Source organism: Rhinoderma darwinii, chromosome 8, assembly GCF_050947455.1.
Source record: "Rhinoderma darwinii isolate aRhiDar2 chromosome 8, aRhiDar2.hap1, whole genome shotgun sequence".
NCBI lineage: Eukaryota > Metazoa > Chordata > Amphibia > Anura > Rhinodermatidae > Rhinoderma > Rhinoderma darwinii.
In genome coordinates, this window is record NC_134694.1 from 110,627,126 (window position 1) to 110,651,265 (window position 24,140).

Consider the following 24,140-nt stretch of genomic DNA (forward strand, 5'->3'; position numbering starts at 1 on the left):
TGGCTGACGCTCTAATGACTCTGATTATAAGAGCGCTCTATATCTGATAGTCTAATGACCCTGATTATAAGAACACTATAGCTGACACTGACCCTGCTTATAAGAGCACTCTATATCTGATAGTCTAATGACCCTGGTTATAAGAGCACTCTATATCTGACACTCTAATGACCCTGCTTATAAGAACACCCTATAGCTGACACTGACCCTGATCATAAGAGCACTCTATATCTCACACTGATTATTAGGGCACGCACTGTCTGGCACTGTGTATGAGGGCACTCTGGTTATAATTTATGTCCCTTTGCGGGTAAATCGTACCTTGAGCTAAAACAACTGATAATAGAAAGTAATTGAAGCTGAAAGCAAACAACGGTAATGAATAAACTTATTACAACAATAATAGTATAGGTAATACTAGATGGAGAGGACGAGGCGCTGTTCTGATCATGTATAACCGGCAGAGCAGCACCGGAGCAGTTACCGAGCCGCCCGTCACTTCTGAACAAACTTCACCGAGACACTTTTACTGCTCAAGTTATCCGTGGATCACAAAATTTAACAAGCATGCGCAATGGTAACCGGCTTCTTTACGCAGGCGCAGAGCAGAATGTTTGCATCATACCAAGGAGGTGTGCCGGGAAATGTAGTTTCCCGGAGTTGGGCTGCTCTACCTGCTTTGTAGTTGACTCCCAACCAGGAAATAGAAGTTTCTGGCCGTGTGTAACGCGGGTTGTGTTGGGGGAGGTAAGTGGCCTTGTTTACCTTGGATAAATATATGAGAGGTCGGAAGGAAGTAAAGAATACACATAAATGTACTTCTATATAACTCTATGGGTGATGGTAGCTGCTATGTTCACATATAGAGGAGAATAGGAATGAAATTACTTTTTGGGATACTTTGGTGAGGAATGGGACACCGGTGCTGGGTTTTGGCCCTTGCGGTGGGGGAGGAGTCTACGGTACACTATGGTCTTGGGCGCTGATATAAGCTGGGCCGCAGAATGTCAGAGCGTCTCGTAAATAACTAATTTTGGGATATTTTCAAGTTACTTTTTTTTAATAAAGCGAATGTTCCCTGATCCCGTTGACTGATGGCGGTCAGGGACAAGAGACTGCATCCTTTCTGCAGGAAGTTTACTTATTGGCGTCCTGGGTTAACTTCCGCCGTTGATACGGTCACGTTTGCGAGCTGACCTAGCGTGTCAGACAGACCGGAGCCGTCACCGTAGTCTGCGGTAACCAGGCATTGTATGGGGAAATGATTGGAAGTTCAGTAGCGACATCAGTGTGGCAGGAAGTAGCTAGCTTCTCCTCCTGAGAGGCTGTGACAGGCTGAGCCGAGAGGGAATACCTCTTCAATCTATGTAAAAATATGAGCATCTTTGTAAACGTGTTACACTACTTCTACTGTAAGGAACCCGAGATACAGTCTGTATAATCGTCCACGGCTACATTTAATGTTCCGCAGGCTTCAGAGCTGAAATCTCCCAGTATTCCTTGCTGGCTCAATGTCTGCATAGAGCTTTCTCTAGCGATTTGCATTCTGTATGGTATTCTCTCTGCACCAGGCTCTGTACAGTCATCTGATGTCGTTGTAAATAACTGCCCCCCCCCCCCCACACACACACATTATAGAAGCTCAGCTTAGCTGTCAGAGTCTTGTCTTTCAATGAGGTTGTGGACTATTTTCAATGACAACCGGTAGAATTGTGACTGCTGCTCTGGAGCACAATAAATGCTGTAACACAGGATCAGTACAGGATAAGTAATGGATGTACACAGTGACTTCACCAGCACAATAGTGAGTGCAGCTCTGGAGTATAATACAGGATGAGTAATGTGATGTATGTACACAGTGACTCCACCAGCAGAATAGTGAGTGCAGCTCTGGAGTATAATACAGGATGTAACTCAGGATCAGTACAGGATAAGTAATGTAATGTATGTACACAGTGACTCCACCAGCAGAATAGTGAGTGCAGCTCTGGAGTATAATACAGGATGTAACTCCGGATCAGTACAGGATAAGTAATGTATGTATATAGTGACTCCACCAGCAGAATAGTGAGTGCAGCTCTGGGGTATAATAAAAGAGAATTGTTTAAATCGTGTATAAAGTTGGACATGTCCTTTAAACTCCGTTTACCATTCTGTTCCAGTGATTTTCTCAAAAATTTGATAATATGGAGGAAAATTCTAAACCTCTGACCAGTTTAGCATGGACATCTGGCCAACCAACATGCCCCAAAGGCCACATCATAGTAAGTAATTGATTTTGATTGATTGATCTTGATTTCGACGTTCACCCATGTATCAGAATCTAGTCTGTGTTATTTGTACCTTTCATAGATTGTGGCCACCGCTGAAGGAGCCTCGGCTAACTTTTTGAAGGGGTTTAATCAGAAGTCTGCTCTTTACCTATGTTACAGCTCAACTCCAGAGGTAAACTCCAATCCAGACCATAATGTCAAATGCACACGACCGTTGTGTGCCGGTCGGGTCCCATCCGTGGTCTGTAAAAGATAGGACATGTCCTACCTTTTCCAGGGATCGGAGAGTCGGGTCTGTTTTCACGGACACGCTTCATCTGCTAAAGTGAATGGGTCCGTGAAAACTATCGGGTGCCACTCGGATGCCGTGAAAAACGGCCAGAGTGGCACTCGGTTGTGAGCAACTGCACTTAGATATACACCTTACAGGTTGATATGTCTGGCAGATTGATACATTGTAAAATTCATTTCATATGAATCCCGAGGGAGTCATACGGACAATGGCAGAACATCATGGCGAATAGTCATTGATTCCAGCCATTGACGGGTGGCAGAAAAGTATTCACCTTGAGTCGCACTCCCAGAGAAGGGATATTGTCTTCCTCTTGATGATTTGAATCTTCTATGTAGATCAGTAGCTTCTTATGTTGTGTGAAGAAGGAGCCTGTTTAAAGGAGTTCCTTAGGATAGGTCATCAATATCGCACTCCCGCAACCCCCATGATCAACTGATTGAAGGGGCCGCAACGCCCCAGTAAACACTGCGTTCTCTTCATTGCTTACCGGGGACTGCGCCGTACATTTAATAGTGGTTGTACCTGGTATTACAGCTCAGTCTCGTTCAGTACCAGGCACAGCCACTACCGAATGTGCGAAACTGCCCGGTAAGGAATGAAGTGGCCGCAGTGCATACTGGGACACTGTGGCCCCTTCAATCAGTTTATCGGTGTAGGTACCGGGAGTCGGACACCCACCAATCTAATATTGATGAGCTATACTAAGGATAAGTTCATGATATCAAAGTCCCAGAAAACCCCATTAAAGGGGTTTTTCTGGTTTTGAAAACCCATTTCCAAATAGCTTAGGGAATTTTGACTTAAGAGATGGGTCTTTTTGTTCATGGTCTTCATCTGCAGTATTCGCTACAATAGAGGGCAGCTAAAAAAAATCCAGCATGTCTGTCATTACATAGACCGCTTATTAATTTTAATGGGCACCATGCAATGCTTCATTTCACCTGTGGTGGCGCTGTAAAAGAATTGAACACTTGCTGCTTATTTTCACACAGATTACAGCTGATCACTGAGGGTCCCAGCAGGGAAAGATCAGTTTATAGTCTGGAAATCCTCGAAACAAAAAGGGATTGTCAAAAGCATACATTTTTAAAAGGAGTTCTCCGATTTGGACAATACCTTTTTGTTAGAGGACCTGTCATTTGTGGAGGGACTAGGCAATAAATGTTTAGTTTCCCTGCAGCGCCTTCACAGGAGAAGAGAAGCATTACACAGTTCTTATTTAAATGAATGGCTGTCCATGTAATGCACGGATGTGCTGCTGGGTCCTCCAAAGCAAGTGGCGCACCTCTCTAGTTAATAGATGAAGGTCCTAAACGGTACTGACTCACAATTCCCTAGTAGGATATATGAAAATGTATATATGTTTTTTTCTCAGACATCCCCTTTAAATAAAGTTGGCCAAAGACATAACCATAATTCCAAATGATCCGCACAAAAACGATCGATCAAAGAGATCGATTCACAAAAATTTTTTATTTTACTTTTATAGCCAGTAATAAAATGATGTATTCATTGTGTTACCGTCAGCCGTTCTCATGTCTTCTTGTATCTACAGACTATAGAACAAGTGATCACTGAGGTCCTGCTGCTGAGTGAAAAGAGTGCGTTACCAGTAGGTTTTGCTTTCATCGGGGAATACGTAGATCCCAGTAAGTATCTAATCCAATGTGTGTTTTGCATAAGCGCTAAGTGGCCGATGCAGCGAGCGCCGATCAACGAGACCTCATTGATCGGTGCTCGTTTGCTCCTGTCACACGGAGCTATAGATGGGGATGAGCGGTCGTTACTCCGATCGCTCGTCCCCATACATTATTATCATGTCGGCGGCGCGTCTCCCGGTTTACACATGTGCTGCCGACAACGATAATTTTTCTTTTTTTAAAGCGTTTGCTCGCTGATCTGCTGATCGTTCCCCTGTTTACACAGGGCAATTATCGGTAACATGCGTTATATGAACGCTCGTCTGCCTGATCATCGTCCTGTGTAAAACCCTGTTAAGTCTCCGAGTCGGTTGTCTTCCTGCTGAGTAACATAGCTGGTATGTTTTGCATGGATCACGTCATGGCTCAGTTATGTTAGTTAATGATGTAAACCTGTATGATGACATTCACGGATTAGTAATTGTATCTATTATATGTAAATCCTCCCTATAATAAACTGTAAATAAGTGTATGAGGGTGTACTGGTTTATATCCTTTTATCAGGGACTAGTACTAGTTGGTAAATTTAAGATCATATGTACTTTTTTCTTTTCTTTTTAATTTTTTTACTGTGTAAAACTAGGAAAGTCTCCTTTTGATACTTGGAAACCATCAACAAGCTGCTTCTGACAGATTTATTATGTCACTCTAATTAGTACATGAGTGTGATGTTGTGAATGGGCTGTGGGTCTATTTGTCTTATTAAAACCAGAATACCCCCCACAGCCCAGTTCCTTAACCCCTTACCCATAATTGTCAGAACTGTATGTCATGGCCCAGAAGGGGGAGTATGGCGCGGGTGTCCACTGTATCTTGCAGCCGATACTTCACTGTAATGGCCAGGGTCGGAGATAACTCAGATCCCGACTGTTTAACCACTTAGATGCCGAGGTCAATAGCATTTAAGACTTTGCATAAATGAATACAATAGTACCAGCGAATATAAGAAATTTTGTAATAAATCTCTCTGTACGCGAGTCAATGATCGGGAATGAGCGTTCTGCGAATGATCGTTTGTCCGATAATTGGCCCGTGTAAAGGGCCTTAACGCCGTAGTCCATTAATTCTACTGATTGGCAAGGATCGGATCCCCACTGATTAAAGATTACCTATCTGAGGGTTTGGCTATCTCGTCACTCCTCAGTGTTGAGTCGGGGTCTGACAGCAGAGGAAGCTGCCCTTTTACATGGTGATCTATTCATTCGAATGAAGGCTGTGTAATACATTTCCAGCAGAGAAATAAGCGGCTACCTGCATGTTCCACCACTGATATCCGCTGATCACCAGCAGATCTGCATTTAGAAAAGGGGTCTCTAAAGTGAAGCATGAAAGTTTAATGCGTCTTGTGGTATAGTGCATTGACCAAATGAGGCTTTGGATCTTCCCTTGTTGCTGTTTGTTGCTCTCGGTATCTCAATCAATGTTACTTCTCTTTACAGAGGTAACGGTGCCAAAGAAGAAACGTCTGTGTGTTAAACTGTGCCCTGTAAACACTGCGGACTCTGCCGTCTCTGACATTAAACTAACAGTGAAAAGCAAGCAGCTTGGCGCACCGTATACTCGCATTGGGTAAGTACTAGGGAGCAATGAGTTTAAGTTTTTGTGGACCTGGAGCAGAACTCCAATGCGCCTGAATCCTTGTGGGCAGCAACTGTGTGAAGATTTTCTCTTGGAAGCGCGACTGTGCTCAAAACTTCTCCTGACGTTCGCTTTTGGGACAGGAAGTAGCCGTCTGGCAGCTGCTCCTTATGCAGCCATATTCGTTCTCCTTGGAGCAAATTTTCAGTCAATGAGTCACCAAGACGATTCACCTCACTCAACTTTACCTGAATCATCCTCCTCGCAACGCTCTCACTGTGCAGTGACCTACTTAGACTGTGTTCACCTCACATTTAGCGATCATGTCCGGCGTAGGTGCCCTGAATGCTCTCGGCACATACGTTGAACATAGACATAGGCCTGCATTTTCCCGATGGAGGTCAAAAAGTGTCCTTTTGCTCTTTTTTTGGGGTGGTATGTGTCGGCATACCTTTTTATTCCTGTTTGCTGTATAGGAAAGTGCAGCAGACTTTCCTATACAATGGGCCACCACAAAAAGACGTATACTATGCCATATGTGTTTTGTTTTTTTTTCATGGCGGGCATTGGCTCTGACGAAAAGCCCCCCAATGTCATATGAACAAAGCCTAAATTGAGTCTCTGCCAGTAAAGACGGAAACTTAAAGGGGTTATGTGGGGACCAAAAGTTATCAGTGTAGTCCCTGCAATATGTGATACACTCGCTAATATACATTCCGGTCCCCCTTCGCGCTGATTCTGAGATCTACATAGATTTTTGTAGCACTGCCGGGGGACCGGAAGTCTAGTTGCACAGTCTTCTTTGATGACAATACGACTCTTCGTCATGTGACCGGTCCCGCTGTACTCTATGTAATCGCTGTACTGCTTCTACTGCTTGTACATAGAATACAGCGGGGCCGGTTACATGACGAAGAGTCGTATTGTCATCAAAGAAGACTGTGCAACTAGACTTCCGGTCCCCCGGCAGTGCTATAAAAATCTATGTAGATCTCAGAATCAGCGCAGCGGAGGACCGGAATCTATATTAGCGAGTTTATCACATACTGCAGGGACTACACGGATAATAATTTTTGGTCCCCACATAACACTTTTTATATATTATAAGTGACCAAATGCTTGTCATCAAGGTTATGTCAGACAGACCAAGGACTTCATTCTCATTTTTAGCCTATACAGTTATAAGGTTTTATTTGAAGCTGAAACACAAGGAATGCTGGGAAAAGAGTACAAATACAACAGTGAGGGAGGAAGTAGCTAGCTTTTCCTCCTACTTGGGCTTCATTAGTAATCCATAGCTGATATCCTGGAATAAATGCATGAATAGGAAGATAAAATATGGGAGTTATAACATCCAGGTCTAGCAGTTTTATTGTCCGCGCCAAGACACGTAACCTGATATGTTTTTGTTCGTCTTCGCTTGTGTCTTATCATATGGATGTGTTTTTTATGTGACCCCAGTGATATGAGTGGCCTGGCTCTATGGTGCAAGAAGGTTCCTGTTTCTCTCCAGACACCTACGCCAAAACCAAGAAACCTCACATCAGGCATCAGAGGACTTTCTTTAGATAACGGCAGCCCAGCTCAGACTACGTAAGTACAGTCCACAAACTGGTAATCCAAAGAAAATAAATCTGGAAAAACAAAATTTAGTAGTATTAACCCTCGCTGGAGTACGCTCCATTAAATGACACCCTCTCCTTTCAAGCATGTTCTCCCCTATTTTTGTGAGATTTGGGAAATTCAGGAGAATCCATGTTAAATTTGGGTTCAGTACTATTTTTTTGGACGATATTGTGGAATATTATGCAATTGCAGGTTAAAGGGGGATTTGCTTTAGTCAATTTCTATCCATATTCCCTATTATGGCATATGGATATGATCGAGGTCCCCCACTAAAGAACCACTTCTACGAAAAATGGCTCCTCCTTGGGTAGGACTGTCGCATCATTACATGGACGGCCCATTGACTTGCTAGCTACTTCCCCAGGCAATTCCTGATCGATGAGGTGTGCATCTTGGCTACAGTGTGAGGGACCTCTGGTATTTGAAAGGGGCTGTCCAAACCGGACAACCCCTTTTAAAAAATTAATTTGGGGTTCTTGTTTTACCAAGATACAATTTTATCGCGGCGACTCTGAGCAAATGTTGCACTAAATGGGTCCTCCACTTTGGACAATCTCTACTTGTTACAACAGTCTCTTGACAATAAGCAGATCACAAAGTGTCACCCTGCTGAGATCCTCTGCGATCAGCTACAAGTATTAAATTTCCCTGCAGCGCCACCACAGGTGAATTTAAGCATTACACAGTGCCTATTCATATCATTGTGTTGTCTGTGTAATGCGGGACAGGACAGGTCCTCCAGAGATAGACGCTCCCTGTAAACGCTCATCACTCTGACCAAAAGATGAGGATCCTGAACAGAGGACCCCCCTCTATGAATCCAAAATTCCCTAATAGGGTGTATGAAAATTAGTTTTCTAAACTGGACTCCCCCCTTTAAGGGTCAGGGTTGAAGAGGTCATTGTTTCCCTTGTGAAGGTTGGCACCTAAATATGACATGTGTATGGTTTCACCTCCTATATCGCTGCTTTATAAACTAACGTTCCCTCTGTCCCTTTCTGTAGCACAATCCACCTTCCGGCTCCTGTAATTGATCCTAAGCCCATTGTAAGATCTCCTCAGTCTGAACACCCCCTATACGAGTCCAACGTCTATGGTGTATCTGGTAAGATCTGAAGTCTGTAACCGTAATAAATAGCAAACAAAGAATTTCTTTACATACCGTAAGTTTATATCGTACTATTATTTTTTTGTGTTTCAGCTATTGATGGGATCCCCTTTACCATCCATCCAATGTTTGAAAGCAAGATTTCAGAACCGACTGTGAGTATCATATCATGTACACCAGTGATCACAAACCTGTGGCCCTCTAGCTGTTGCAAAACTACAACACCCAGCATCCCCTGAGAGCCCCTGGCTTTCATATGCAGTAAAGCAGAAGTCTCCAACCTGTGACTAGACAGCGATTGCATGCTGGGAGTTGTAGCTTTACAGCATAGGGAACCCCAGTGATGCATCATTAGGGTCTCCCTTCTGTATCAGCATTATGCTAATAGCATTGAGGAGAGAGATCTCATTGTAATCACATTTCTCCGGTTTTGGAATAGCAAATGGGTGTCTCGATAAATGCCCAATCAAAATCACTGAAAATCGATGGATAGCTAATCTAAATCAATGAAAAATATAGCATTTGTAATTGCATTTAGCCAGGATTTAAGTGTTACGTCCTTTCCGGCTTCATAGGGTCACCTTTTCACTAATGTGTTGTACTAGTTTCGACAAGTTTATTCTTTGTATAATGTAAAGTTATATAAGTTTCCTATATACTTTCAGTATCAATTCCTCACGGTTTTCAAGATCTCTGCTTGCTGTTATTCAATAGGAACCTTCGTTGTTTACTACCAGTAATTAAAAATCTGTCCTGGTCATGTGATGGACATGCAGCTGCACGGCTTGTGACAATGCGGTTATCAGATCTGTGTCTTGTAACTTTTGCCTTTTGTGATCATCACATGACCGAGACAAATTTCTATAAGTTAACATTAAAGTTTCCTATTGAGTGACAGCAAGCAGAGATATTTAACAGTGAAGAATCGATACAGAAAGTATATGGGGAAAATTCCTTACTCTTTCATCATTATATGTAAAATTGCATGTATTTGCTGCATATAATAAAAGGTTTCTTTTTTCTTTCCCCTTAGATAAACTTTTCCAACTTTAAAGATCTTCGAATCAAAACCTTGGCTGAGATTGAAAATGAGGTAAATCTTGAAGACACGACCAAGTGCTGGATAATGTCCAAAAAAATTTTTGTGCTAATAACTAGCGGAACGCAATCATTTCTGAATATTGAGATCCTGTATATAGACAACATTCACATATAAAGCCGTGGCTACTGCAGCCCTTTGTTACACTGGCAATATCCCAGAAGGGGCAACCTACAACACGATGCATCATCATAGACCATAGTGTATACAGCTATAGATGAGCTGAATTTGATGGGATTGATTTAAAGGGGACATGTCATGAATTTAAATTTTCATTTCATTCATTAGATTTAAGTATATAGATGATATTGATGATAATGTGTTTTTTCTCTTTTTTTTTTAAAGTTATAGCTATTATTTTTTTATTTATAAAATCTTCTATGGAGGCAGCCATATTGGCGACACACACTTCCTTCCTGTATAGACAGTGCAGCAGAGTGTGTGCGCTTTATGGCAGCTAAAATGAATAGGAGTGTATTGACGGAGAGATCTCATAGATTTTTACAGTGTACAGGAAGTGATGGAGTAGTTTCCTTCCTGCAAAGACCAGGGGAGATTCATACAGAGCTTTATCCATGTTTGCAGTGTATAATGTTACTATCCTGCCTTATCTAGGATTTCAGTAATAGAGCTTTCGTTAAATTGCCCACTCTTTAATGATATTGAGGTGACTCTGTTCATGCTGTCCCAGTCTATACAGCAAAGCTGGCAGGTGAGCTACAGAGGACAGGAAATATCAGCGTATTGTGACTGCTCTAGTGGCCAAAGTGAAAACTGTAATATTTTAAGATTATTTTTACCTAGATAGTCACATAAAAAAAACAAACACCAAAATGTAAAAAAAATTGTGTGTAATAAAAACCTGATTTAAATAATGTCATTTTCTGATGATACATTCCCTTGGAAGGGGTTTTTGGGACTTCACATCGATGGCTTATCCTTAGGATCGATGTATGATTAGTACATCCTGCCGCCTAGTACGCCCATCAATTCAGCAGAACGAACATCTCTGTAGTACCAAATACCGCAACGTCTATGCTCTTGGGGCTGTGTCTGGTACTGCAGCTCAGCCCTATTGACTTGAAGGGGTTGTGGCACTACAGCAAACATTGTTGCCTATTCATTCTGCTGATTGGTGGTAGTCGAGTAGGGTTACTATAGATAGGCCATCGATTTAAAATTCCAGAAAACCCCCTTTCTTGGTTTGAGTAAGTTCACATCGTAATTGATCACTGTAAACATTTGTTCGTATTTTCAGTACGACTATGGATTTGTGGTGGAGCGCTCTGCTTGTGACAGATGACGATGATCCTGCTGATCAGCGATGGACTTGTATAATGATTCACTGACCGAATGATGGAGACAAAATGGATATGCATATTACCAAGTTTATATAATGTACAATGATGATGTAGCAGATATAAGTGGTGACTTCAGATATCCACTTTGTTTTATAGTATAGAATTAATTGTTCTTCCTAACATGAAGTGGGTAGCTTGTATCGAGTAACACACGACAGAGCTCCCCAAGAGCATGTCCCCAGAATTGTAATTCAAGACCTTAAAGGGGTTGTCCACTACCGGACAACTGATGACCTATCCAACGGATAGGTCATCAGTATATCATCGGTGCAGTTCCGACACCCGCTTCGGTGGCCCGCGGGTACCGGATGTTATTGCCCATTATGCTATGTACGGAGCTGGAAGCAGTTGGCTCCGTACATAGCATAGCGGCCATGCTTCCGAACTGCAGCTCTGCCGCTATTCACTTGAACAGTACTGCAGCTCGCCGCTATTCCGTGGCTGGAGCAAACTGCTTCCGGCATGTACGTCCGGTGTCCAGAGCCAGCCGGAGCGGCTTAACGGTGCCGAGTCCGGGTATCGGACCCCCCACAGATCATGTACTGATGACCAATCTGGTGAATAGGTCATCAGTTGTCCAGTAGTGGACAACTCCTTTTAAAGAGGTCGTCTTTTTGGGGCAATCTCTCTTTTCGTTCCCCACCAATAGACTGATCACAAGTTGTCTTGCTGCTTGGAACTTCAGCGATCAGCTATAATCTGCTAGCGATCTTGCCAGAAAGTGTTAGATTTTCCTACAGCGCCAGCACTGGGGGAAACTGAGTATTACATAGTTCCCATTGAAATCAATAACCTGTCTGTGTAATGTGGGGTCATGCCAGGTCCTCCAGAACGAGAGATGATCTTTGTATCCATGCACGTTGTAAGACCTAAAAAAACGATGTTTAATTCCCCCAGCACCACGATCGCAAGTGCCGCTAAGTGCAAGTTCTCCCATACTGTTCACTGCCATCCCCTCTGCTCTGAGTGACAGCTCTAGTGGTCTTTTGATTGGCCGCTAGGGCCGTTACTCAGAGCAGAGAATGGCCCTTACGACCACCGCTTTGGGGGGAATCCTACGTCGGTTTCTCGGTCATGCAACTTGCATGATGGAGACAAAAGGTATGTTTACAATGCCCTCCCCCTCCTATATACTGCGCCATCCGTGGTTTTGAGGCCTCAAAACTGCTGACAAATTCCCTTTAACAACTTCATAGAAGAATACAACACAAGGTCTTCTATAATCATTCCCCATAGACATCAATAGGATGGTTGTATGCAGCTTCTCTTTAGGTCTCTGGGGTCTGTCCTTTTCAGCTGCAGAAATTGCTGTGGTTTTGTGCGAAGAGGAAATGGGAACTGGAGCTCTAAATAGGCAAAACCGAGCTCTGAGCTGAAAAGATATCATATGCTGACATATAATGAAGTGATAAGTAGGAATAAAAAAAGAAATGTGTTGCTGATGTATACGAAGGTAAAAAAAATGTCCTACGGCATCCGGTCACCAGACACTGCTAATAAATTATAGCACTAATTACAATAAAGTCCAATTTTCTCCCTTTGTTGGCCTGGGGGGCCACAAGGCTTAAAGGGTTTGTTTGGGTTTATAAAAACATTTCTTCCCGAAACAGCGGCTTAAAGGCTATGCAAACCTTTGAAAGGCAATCATTTTTTTATTATGAACTTAGATGTGATAGATTACAGGTGGATTTAGCGTGTCAGAGACACGCAGGACCCGCTCTCACTGAACCCCTCAGTTCTGCGGACCTGATGGGAATAAGATTTAGCACCTTTCAAAGGGGTACAACGTCTGTTAACTGTCCATGGGTTGTGTTGTAACTCTGCTGCGTTGAAGTAAATGGCTCCGAGCTGCACTATACCAACTACAGCACTACCCCTGTCCACCGGTTGTTTGGTAGAGAGCAGTCATGTTTGTCTAAAGCCCTGTCAGGGTATAGTCCCGTGCGGCAGACTGAAAAATCCATTCCGTACATCTGGTTGGGGTTGTTTCTGCAGCATGTGAATAATTTCTACAGCGAATTTGCCATGTGTAAATATCCCCTAAAGATGGCCACCCCATGTATAATGCCCTTCTAAAGCTGGTTAGGGCTGTAGATGTGGAGTTCCCTCCTCTATTAGCTGAAATCGACCGCTTCCAAAGTCCTTTGCAATCAGTGGAACCGTATTGATCTCAATGGGCACCCTGCAAAGCACCTTTTATACTATGACTTCCCCCCCCCCGAAATAACAACTGATTGCTGGGGCTGCCGTCAACAAGATCCCAATGATTAGCTTTATCTCTATCAGTATAGCAAAGAGTTAAGTGATAGAATGCTGCTTCGGTAATGACTTCTACGCGGTCTAGTTTAGTACTTAAAGGGGTTGTCCGGACTGGAGGCTGTTTTTTATACTGATGATCTATCCACAGCATAGCTCATGAGCATATGATCGGTGGGGGTCCATCAAGCGGACCCCGCATCAGTCAGCTGACTCCGGGCGCCAGAAGCTATGCAGTGGTCCCGAAAGCAGATGTCTCCGACCACTCACCACCAGTGAATAGGAGCAGAGCTGCAGTAACCTAGCACAGCCGCTTCTGGTACCGACCTCTGCACGGCTTCCGGGAGCTGTAACAGCTGATTGGTGCGGGTGTCGGACCCCCACTGACAATATATTGATAAAAGACAGCCCCGTGCCTGTACAACCCCTTTAAGGACACAGCAATTTTAATTTCATCTCAAAATTTTGTTATTTAATTTCATAACTTTTTTTTTATTTTCCATCGATGTAGTCATATGAGCGCTTGTTTTTTTGCAGAATAAGGCCTTATTCAGACTGACTTAGAATACCTCTGTGTGACGGCTGTTAAAACAACGGCCATCACACGGACGCCTGTATTTCAATGGGGTCATTCACACGGCTGTTTCAACGGAGCGTGGAAGGGTCTATTGAAAAATAGAACCTGTCCTATTTTGTAGCGTTTACACAGATCCCTCCATAGACTCAAGTCTATGGGGATCCGTGGAAACGGGACCCTCATGGGGGCAACATGGACGTGAAAAGTAGTCATTTTTTAGTCCAAGTTTCCCCACGTTCGTCTGAATAAGGCCTAAGTGTTATTTTTCAATGGCACCATTCTATTGACATAGCTGCAAAAAGGCCAGCAATTTTTTTCCACATGCATTTTTGGTGGCGTTTTTATTATTTCGTGTCATTTTGTACAGATGCAGAAGCCTATGGGAAAATGCCATACCTAAGCCCTCATGCACACGACCATAGTGTTGTGCACAGGCCGTGACTTGCGCCTCAGACAGCCGCGGAGTGTCACCAGCGTGCATTCATTTCAACAAGCCTGGATCACAAGATGCGGCCGTAATAAGACAAGTCCGATCCTTTTGCGGTTCAGGCTCCTCGGCAGTGCACGGACAGTGGAAACCACGGGCCCATTGAAATGAATGGGGCCGCAATTACCCGCAGATTTGCAGGTGAATTGCGGCCGCACAAATAAGTTCGTGTGCATGGGGCCTTAAGCAAAAACAAAAAAAAACGCTACAAAAACACCAGAAACCAAATTCCTGTGTGTAGGAGTTCTCATATTTTATTACGGACTTTAATGTAACATCTGGCCGCATCATGTTTTTGGGGGACAAAACACACTTAAAAACTGCACCAAAAACATAAGTTCGTTAACGCTGTGTGTGCATGCAACCCTAAAGATCCTTAAGCCACGCAGACGGATGCAGTGAGTAGACTGCACAGCCTCTTTTTTTTTTTAGGACATGAACCTTTCTCTTTGCACATAATTTTTGTTTTGTATGTTTTATTTTTTCGTATCATTTCCATGTATTTATTTTAACCAGAGGGTCTGGTGTAAATGAAAGAAATGATCACGTATCCACTAGATAGGTGACTTATTAGATCGATCAGGTTTGACTGCTTAGACTCCCACTGACCGCCAGAACGGGGGTCCCGTGTCCACCATTTTCCCTTAACTGCAAGCCCACTGCCAGGAGGCGTTGAGAGGAGCGCAGGTCGGGCATGCGCCCTGCCGATCCATTCAAAGTCTACGGCACTGACAGAAACTGCCGAGCTAAAAGGACAGCATAGAAAAAGTGACAAATGTAACTGGTTATCTATAGTATGTTTGTAGTACTGGTTCTGCAGTATTTTATTTTATTTTATTTTTTCTTAAAAAGTAAAAGGTCTCATGTACGTCAACCCCTTTAATGTGGGAGCCCTGGCAAACAGATCTTTTTGCCAGGGGAAAGCCTCAGCTCGCCAGACACCCGACTGCAAGGGAAATGTAGTGGCTATTCAGATGAATAAACCCATCTATGACATCCATCTGATGGGACACATGGGAGAAGCCCTTTACATTTTAACTTTTTTTTATTATTTATTTTAAGAGGAATCTATTAAATCCTGTTTTTATATGGCGAGAAAAAATACCATCTTGCCTCAATCATGTGTGAACCCAGTCTGGTTCTAGTTGTTAGGCTGGAATCACACATGTATTTGTTGTGGTGGGTTTTTTATGCAGTTTTTTTTTTTGTGCCAAAGCTAGGAGTGGATCCAAAAAGAAAGAAAAGCATAAATGGAAGACTGGTACTTCTTTTTTTTTTTTTTTGTGCATGGCTCAAAATGCATCAAAAACTATCCAAAAACTTCATGTGTGTTTCAAGTCTTAAAGAGGTTTTTATTGGGATTTTAAAATCTTTGCAAAATGGTAAAATAACAAACTGTGCAATATATTTACCACTTTGACTCCCCATCCAAGGTCTTGTTACCTCCTTGCCGCTGTTTTTGTTCATGACGTGATGTCTGGAATCGGTAAAGTGAGTATATTGCACAGTTTGAACCCAAATGTGAATATTTTAAAATCTCAGGGAACCCCTTTCTGTAATTCTCTCAATTCCCTACAATAGGAGTAGCAGACCTGTCGAGATAATGAATACTGTATACGCTGCATGTTACTGCTTTCTCATTTATCTCACTTCTGTATAGACACCAGATCCTGCATCATTAATTCTCGTCTTGTCTCTTCTTAAAATAAAATCACAAAATATATAATGTCTGTTGTTATCAATGATTTCCTTACAATGTCCAATGAATATAGGATCGGTTGAATATTGACGCCTCAATTTGTATACATTTAGTGCTGTCTCGCTGTAAATGTTCAGAAACTTTAGTCCCCAAAATTTCCGTTTAGAATAATAAATAAATAATAGAGGGGAGGAGGGAGATGCAGCTGCAGTATCTCTCACTTTGTGTATCTGAGACTGCATGCTGTGAGAGGGGAGAAAGGGCAGAAGTTGGGTACATCTGATTGGCTCATAGCACAGCTCTAACGTGGCTGATGTGAACAGAGCCCTACATGTAATGTGTTTTTGTCTTATTTTATTTTATGTTTTTCATAAAAGCTGTTTAATTTTGAGGACTGGTGCTCATTCTTCCTTTTTATCTGCAGGGGGTTGTGGAAAGTGGCATTGCTATATATCTATCAATTCTAATGCTCTGTAGTAATAGACCCCACTGGATCACCACAGGAGCATCAAGATTTTGGGAAATCCGTCATAAATGGTTGTGGTATTTTATTTGACATACAACTTCATTTATCTAAACTGGCTAATATTAAAGGGGTATTCCCAACTCAGACATTCATGGCATATTCACAGGATATTTAGTGAAGCCCAGAGTGGAATCCTACCTGAGCACTTTTTTGTCTGAGAGCCGTGGTTTCTACTTAATATTCACAGGATATGCCATAAATGTCTGAACGGGGGTCCCGCATCCAGTCGGAGAATAAATGTAGAGTTGGCCGTACATGTGCTCCGAATTTCCATTCACTTCTATGGAAGTTACACAAACAGGAGAGTAATTGTATTTATCACCGTCTGCAATTAAATTTGATGCGTTACATGTCCTATTTATGGTAATTGATTCAGGGCTAGTGCTACGACAATGATTGGTGGAATTCGTTTTCAGCAGGCGGTGTCTATTTATTTGACTATTGATTAATTTTTTTCACCTTTTTAATATTATTCAGTTTGTAGGAATCGGCCGCTTCCTAACATCAAAATGGATGCATTGTATAACTCCTACAGGCTGGGAGACCGCACTGGTCGCTGAGAGCAAAACGAATCATACTACACTAGAAGAGGAGGCCCCAGAGGAAAGGTCAAAAAGGGCCCTCCAATATACTGCCAGACTTTACCATTCAGGGTAGAAAAGCAGTTTGTTTCTTCACCCAAACCCTTTACATAATAATAATAATCTTTATTTATATAGCACCAACCAAAATATTCCGCACACTTTACAATTTAAAGGGTTCAGACAATATCAGACGTTACATATTGACAAAACTAATATACAATTCAAACAAGAGTGAGGACCCTCTCGCAAGAGCTTACAATCTATGAGGAAATAAGGGAGACACGAAATGTAAAGAGTGCTTGTTTGGTACAATGGTCCGGCCATCTTTTATACACATGGGGTAGTAATATAAAGCTGCATGAGCCGGCCACCGGCCAGTATCTGTGTCTGACAGACATGAAGTGCAAGGAGTGTGGGGGATACTGGTGAATGAGGGGTTGGGTTCTGAAGACTAATGTAATAGGGGGCAAAGAAAAGGGGTCCAATTAGGGAATGTTATAGGCCTGTCTAAAAATAGGTTTTCAGGGCAGGTTTAAAACGGTGTATGTTGGGAATTAATCTGATTCTCTGGGGTAACTCATTCCAGAGGACTGGTGCAGCACAAGAAAAGTCATGACGGGAGTTGGAAGTTCGGTTTATGGAGGATGTTAATCTAAGGTCGTTGGCAGAACGTAGAGTAGGGTGGTAGACCGAGACGAGGGAGGAGATGTAAGGAGGTGCAGCTCTGTGGAGAGCTTTGTGTGTGAGAGTAAGGGTATGTTCACACAAACTCAAAAAACGTCTGAAAATACAGAGCTTTTTTAAGCCACTCGCGATTTTCGCAGGGTTTTTCACGGCCGTTTTTGGAGCTATTTTCTATAGAGTCAAAGAAAAACGGCTCCAAAAACGTCCCAAGAAGTGACCTGCACTTCTTTTTCACTGCCATTTTTCAAAATGGCCGCGTAAAAAATGGCCCCTCTGCTTTCGATTTTTCGGGCGTTTACGGCCCAAAAAACATCCGAAAATAGGCTGTGTGAACATACCCTAATAAGTTTGAATTTAATTCTGAAGGGAATGGCCAACCACTGTAGTGATTGGTACCGGGTAGAGGCGTCGGTGTGGTGGTCCAGTGCAGTGACTGGCACAGGGTAGTGGCATTTGTGTAGTAGTGCAGTGACTGGCACAGGGTAGAGGCATTGGTGTAGCGGTTGGTCAGAAAGATGAGCCTGGCTGCTGCATTCAGGATAGATTGGAGAGGGGGAGAGTTTAGTGAGGGGAAGACCGATTAGTAGTGAGTTACAGTAGTCAAGACCCTTGGGCCAATTTTCCCTGGTTTGCTAAAAATGTAGAGTGGAGTCCTGCATAGATAGACACCCAGTAGGGGATGGGACCAACCAAGTAAAGCCCCCCTTTCTCCAATGGCCCCATAGCAGCCACATGGCTTCCTTCCACTGCATGTATGTTCTTGTTTCTAAAATATAATAAATACTATAATATTAATATATTTATCAGAATAACGACTCTATAGCAACTACACTGATAAGTGATTGTAAAATGTTGCAGAAAGAATAAGAAAGGAATGTTGAAGTAAAAAATATAATACAAATATAAATACAATGATCCTAATGTACTAATCCGAATATAAAGCGTCCTGTATCCATTTAAAAGCCTTGTAATAATCTCTGTACAGATTTGGCCATGGTGTGAATGCTTCTGTAGTTTCAACAAAATGATTCCAGCACCAACGAAAATCTATAAAAAAAATAAATAATTGTTATGGCATAAAGAGGAATTTTTTTTGTACTGTTTTATTGTTGTTTTAATCTTATCTAAGTACTTTTCCTAATCTTTAGGCCCTGCGCTTGAAATCCAATGACATGCACTGTGGATCTGCTGATTTAGCAGGGTTCTTAAGACTAGTACCCCAAGAGTAACATAAACTAGACACTATGGAGGCATAGACCATCGCATCACCCATTCCCCTTCCAGCAGACAAGGTTGTAACCCAAGTCTTTGAGGCTACTTGACATGTGCAAATAGTGTAAGAAAGTCTCCCACGGTTCTGAGGTTTTGTTTCTACCACATTGCCATTCAACGGTCGTAGCTTTTGCTTTTTAATCATTGGTAAAAATGACAGAACTAACCTGAGGACAGGTATAAGATATTTTAAGCTGCATCCAGATGTCCGTAATGCAGCTACATTTTAAGGTCCGTATGAAAGATGCAAGACATTGGAACCGAGTTTAGATCACAACAGAACCCTATGATCATCTAATTTTAGGCTACTTGAACCATGGGGACCTCGGTCTTGCAGCCCCAATGCGGACTCTAAAATGTGTCTTCATTACGGTTGTCTGACTGCGGCCTGAAAGAAAATACAGCATTCTATTAAAACTAGACCGTTTTCAGTCGCAGTGTGTAAGCCAAAATATTCGGATGCTCCATTGGCAGGTCCGCCACATTTGAAATGACCGACACTACAATGGAGCCCCAATGGACCCAATTGTAAGTCAATGGGGTCTGTCAAGCTCTTGGGACCTGTCATACGTCAACACAATGAGTTTTGGCATCCCTTCGAAACAGAAGACACTGAGATGCATCTTGACACTTTTCTTCGAAGAATTAAATTGTCTTTTTAAACGGTATTACTACAATTTTTTTTATTTTTTTTTAATAAAGCACAATAGACCAGAGATACATTACCTGTGAGGCACATTGATCGTATTTTCACTCCTTTTCTATTCAGCTCTCGGACCCTAGTCTTTTCAGTGAACTTGTAGACCTTGGCAAATATGATGTACAACGTGACTTGAGGGTTATTTGGAAGGAACGCGTTCAGCAAAATCTGAAGGCAATGATCGCAAGGACTCCAAGAGATGTACCACACAATAGTGCATTGTTTCCAAGCATCTCTGAATCGTTCACCAAGAAACACTTCCTCAGCGTGGGCCTCACCAGTGTTGGTATGGTGACCTGAATCAATACGTGTGCTCCCATCATACACCTCATAAATTAGATGAGTTGCAGGGGGATCTGTATATGGTCCGTAGTGAGAGCGAAACATAGCAGGAGGCATCAGAATCATGATGGTGGAAAGCGCAGAATTAACAGACCTAAAAAAGAATTTAAAAAACATATAAAAATAGGAAATTTTTTAAAAAACAACAGAGATCCTGTATCAGCGAAAGTAGAACAAATCTGGTGCTCAAAGCATTCATACATAGTGACAGCCGAAGGCTAAATACACATACAGGATAAATACTTATGGTAGCAAAATGTCAGCTGTGAGAAGTATTAGTCTATTCATACTCCGCAGATTTGTTGCAGAAATTTCTGTGGCTGAAAATCAGATATGTTCATCTGAACAGGACTTCTTTGGCACCAAGCACATGGATTTCTGAAAGCTGTGAATTCCCGCTTAGGTCTATACTGACCGAAGATAATCGTAAAAATCACGATTGACCTGTTGTGTTTAAAAATTTGGTCATGAGGTCGGACAAACTGTGTGTCTAAATAAAATCTTCGCTATTTTGGCTTCGTTCACATCTGCGTCGGGGCTCCGTTCACGGGTTTTGTTGGACCTTTCCATCGGGAAAAACGGAATCCAAACTGAAACAAACGAAAACCATAGGTTTCCGTTCGCATTGTCATTGATTTCAATGGTGACGGATCCGGTGCCATTGGTTTCCATTTGTCACCCTTGATTAAGGGTTCCGTCGTTTTAACAGAATCAATATCATAGTCGACTGCGCTATTCATTCCGTCACAATGACGGAACCCTTACACAACGGTGACAAACGGGAACCATTTTGCACCGGATCCGTCACCATCCGTTTGTCTCAGTTTGGATTCCGTTCATGGGTTCCCCTGACGGAAAGGTCAGACGGATCCCATGAACGGAGTCCCAACACAGATGTGAACGAAGCCTTATATAGTTTTGTTTTTTTCATGTTTTACTACTTTTGCACAATAAAAACAAATATAAAAAATAAATAATTTGTTTTTGTGTCCTTCCATCCTGAGAGCCATCATTTTTTATTTTTTTTACTGTCGACAGAGCTTCATGGGGACTTTTTTTCGGTCCAAGTTATATTTACATTGGTACCATTTTGGGGTACATAGGACTTATTGATTTACTATTATTCTTTTGTTTTGGGAGGGGAGAAAAACAAAAAAAACACTATCCCGCAGTTTTTTTTTCTTTGAAATTCTTTTATACTTCTGAATATTTATTTTTTTGTCCCACTAGGGGACTTAACTATGCGATTGTTTGATTGCTTACAAAATACGTATATGGCAGACCTGGGGGCATACTTTAGTCTCCAGGCTGTCATGCCGACCCATCGGGAGACCACTGGTTGGAGACCACTCATAAAGATAATACAAGTGATTACGTTTCTTTTAACAATCATGGATGAAACTTGAATTTTAAATAGTGGTTTTTTTTCTTTCGTGACATTATGGTATCTAAAGAAATTTTACAAAGTATAATTTCACGTTATAATAATATTATACGTTATAAGCACTAGATTTCTGGAGATGGGTTGTTTATCTAGGAATTTATTCTGATTGCAGTATTTAGAGTCGGGAAGGAATTTTTTTCCCTAAGGTAAGAAAAATTGGCTTTTGCCTCATGAGGTTTTTTGTCTTCCTTTAGATCAACATTGTAGAATAATCGGCTGAATTGGATGGAGATGTCTTTTTTTCAGCCTTACAAACTATGATACTACCCTGTTACTACGTTTAGGGCTTATTCACATGAACGTGGGGAAACTCGGACGTGAAAAACGTCCGTTTTCCACATCCGAATTTCACCAGTGCGGGACCCATTTTCACGGATCCCAGTAGATTTGAGTCTATCGAGGGATCCGTGAAAATTGAAGAAAATAGGACATGTTCTATTTTTCAACAGACCCTTTACACGGCCCGTTAAAACAACGGCTGTGTGAACAGCCCCATTGAAATACATGCGTCCGTGTGACGGCCGTTGTTTTACGGCCATCACACGGACATTTACCACGTTCGGGTGAATAAGCCCTAACTCTGTTACTACTCTGTTATTATAAATATATTGCTTTCATATAGGCAGAAAGAATAAAAGATTAGACATATCTACAAGCTGTCATAAAGGACCTACAGTTTTGTTTTTCTTCTGTGACATTATGGCATCTATAGAAATTCTAGAAAGTATATGGTTTTTCTATAGGCAGAACGACTGTTAGATTAGACGTATCTACGTGCTGACAGGAGACATGTACTGACCTGTAGTGTTGTACCAACCGGAGCTCTTCTATTGTGGCAACTTGTACCCAAGCTTTTATAGTTGTAAACTGGATTATCTAGTAATGATGCTAAATATATTCTGGTTGGTTCATTTATCTTTTACGCTGATCACTCCCTGATGACGTTGCACAAGTAAAGTATTGTATGCCCAAGATATTGTGAATAAAACTCAGGAAAGGAAACTGAAAGTGCATACCCGCTGTACTTGTCACAGGATCTAAGCTGATCTGTAAAAATTCTGTTTTTTAACCCTTTGAGGCCACAGAATTTTTTTATTTTTTTTTTGCATTCCGAGAGTCATACATTTTTTAATCAATGTAGTCATATGATGGCTTGTTTTTTTTTTTTAGTATTTTTTACTGCCACCATGTTGGCGGACCTGCAAGGTATTTTTTTAGGGGGGGGATGGAACAAAAACATTCCGCCATTATTTTCAGGGATTTTCTTTTACAGCAGTCCCCATGCAGTATAAATAACAGGCTAACTTTATTTTATGGGTTGATAGAGTTACGGCGATACCAAATTTCTATAGTTTCTTTAAAATGTTCTATTACTTTTGTACCAAAAAAAACACTTTAAAAAAATATTTTAATTTTGTGTCTCCATAATCTGAGGATCATAACATTTTTGTGTTTTCATTAATGGAGCTGTGTGAGTGCAGATTTATTGCGGGATGAGCTGCAGTTTTTATTGGTACCATTTTGGGGTACGTAGGACTTTTTGAACACTTTTTATTTGATGGAGGTCGGGATGAACAAAAAACAGCAACATTCATTTTTAAAAATATTTTACAGCGTTTACCGTGTGGGTTAAACAATGCAATCATTTTTAGCATGGGTCATTATGGTTGCGGAAATACCAATTATATGTACTTTTAAATTGTTTATTTTTTTATAATAAAGCTTTTTTAATGATAAAAAGTTTTTTTCGGGTTTTTAAAAAAAATATCGGTAATCATTTTCAAAAAATTTTTGGTCCACTAGGAAACTTGACCCTGCAATGACTTGATCGCTAATATAATACACTTCAATACATCCGTATTGCAGTGAATTATTAACACTGACAGGCATCCTATTAGGCCAATAGGAGTGCCAAGATGGCAGACTTGGAGGCCTTCATTAGGCTTTCGTCTACCTCTGAAACCCATCCACACCCCGTCATTGCATCAATGGCATAACAGAGGGAGCCCCTTCTATCTATCTATCTATCTATCTCATATCTCTATCCTATCTATCTATCTATCTATCTATCACTATTGACCACAGCATCTGAGGGGTTAAATTGAAGGCTCTGAGTTATCTCCGATCCCGGCCGTTGCAGCACAGTGTCAGCCTACAGCTTCTGTGCCCGCACTATCCAAGCACAATACATTTACGGCACTTGGCCTTAACCACTTCGCAGCAGAGCCATAAATGTACGGCAGTTGGCGACAAGGGGTTAATAGACTATCAAATATTTGAGTTTGGTAAAATTCTTGATAAAATATTACGGATTTGTAGTAACAGAAATTTCCTGCTACATTGTTATTAATGTACAAAAAATGTAGGTTGTTCAGGAAATTACATTTTCCACTATACTTTCTATATATAGTTTCTCATGGGTTTCAAGATCTCTGCTTGCTGCCATTAAATAGGAACCTTTATTATTGACTTTTAGAGGAATAAAATCTGTCCTGTTCATGTGATGATTACACAGGCGCAGAAATACAG

General features: G+C 41.7%; 2 protein-coding genes across 2 annotated transcripts; one reads left to right on the forward strand and one right to left on the reverse strand.

Moving 5' to 3' along the window:
- Positions 1 to 646: 646 nt before the first annotated feature.
- MVB12A (multivesicular body subunit 12A) lies at positions 647 to 13,250 on the forward strand. Its single transcript, XM_075836320.1, has 10 exons — positions 647 to 747; positions 2,163 to 2,264; positions 2,353 to 2,445; positions 4,124 to 4,217; positions 5,708 to 5,837; positions 7,308 to 7,439; positions 8,477 to 8,577; positions 8,674 to 8,735; positions 9,614 to 9,673; positions 10,938 to 13,250. The coding sequence occupies exons 2-10, from the start codon at positions 2,187 to 2,189 to the stop codon at positions 10,980 to 10,982; spliced, it is 795 nt and encodes a 264-aa protein (XP_075692435.1). The 5' UTR covers positions 647 to 747; positions 2,163 to 2,186; the 3' UTR covers positions 10,983 to 13,250.
- A 5,476-nt stretch (positions 13,251 to 18,726) lies between these two features.
- Positions 18,727 to 22,469, reverse strand: LOC142658864 (C->U-editing enzyme APOBEC-1-like). Its single transcript, XM_075834479.1, has 3 exons — positions 22,411 to 22,469; positions 19,852 to 20,261; positions 18,727 to 18,900 (listed from the first exon to the last, which is right to left on the reverse strand). The coding sequence occupies exons 2-3, from the start codon at positions 20,231 to 20,233 to the stop codon at positions 18,779 to 18,781; spliced, it is 504 nt and encodes a 167-aa protein (XP_075690594.1). The 5' UTR covers positions 20,234 to 20,261; positions 22,411 to 22,469; the 3' UTR covers positions 18,727 to 18,778.
- Positions 22,470 to 24,140: the final 1,671 nt, after the last annotated feature.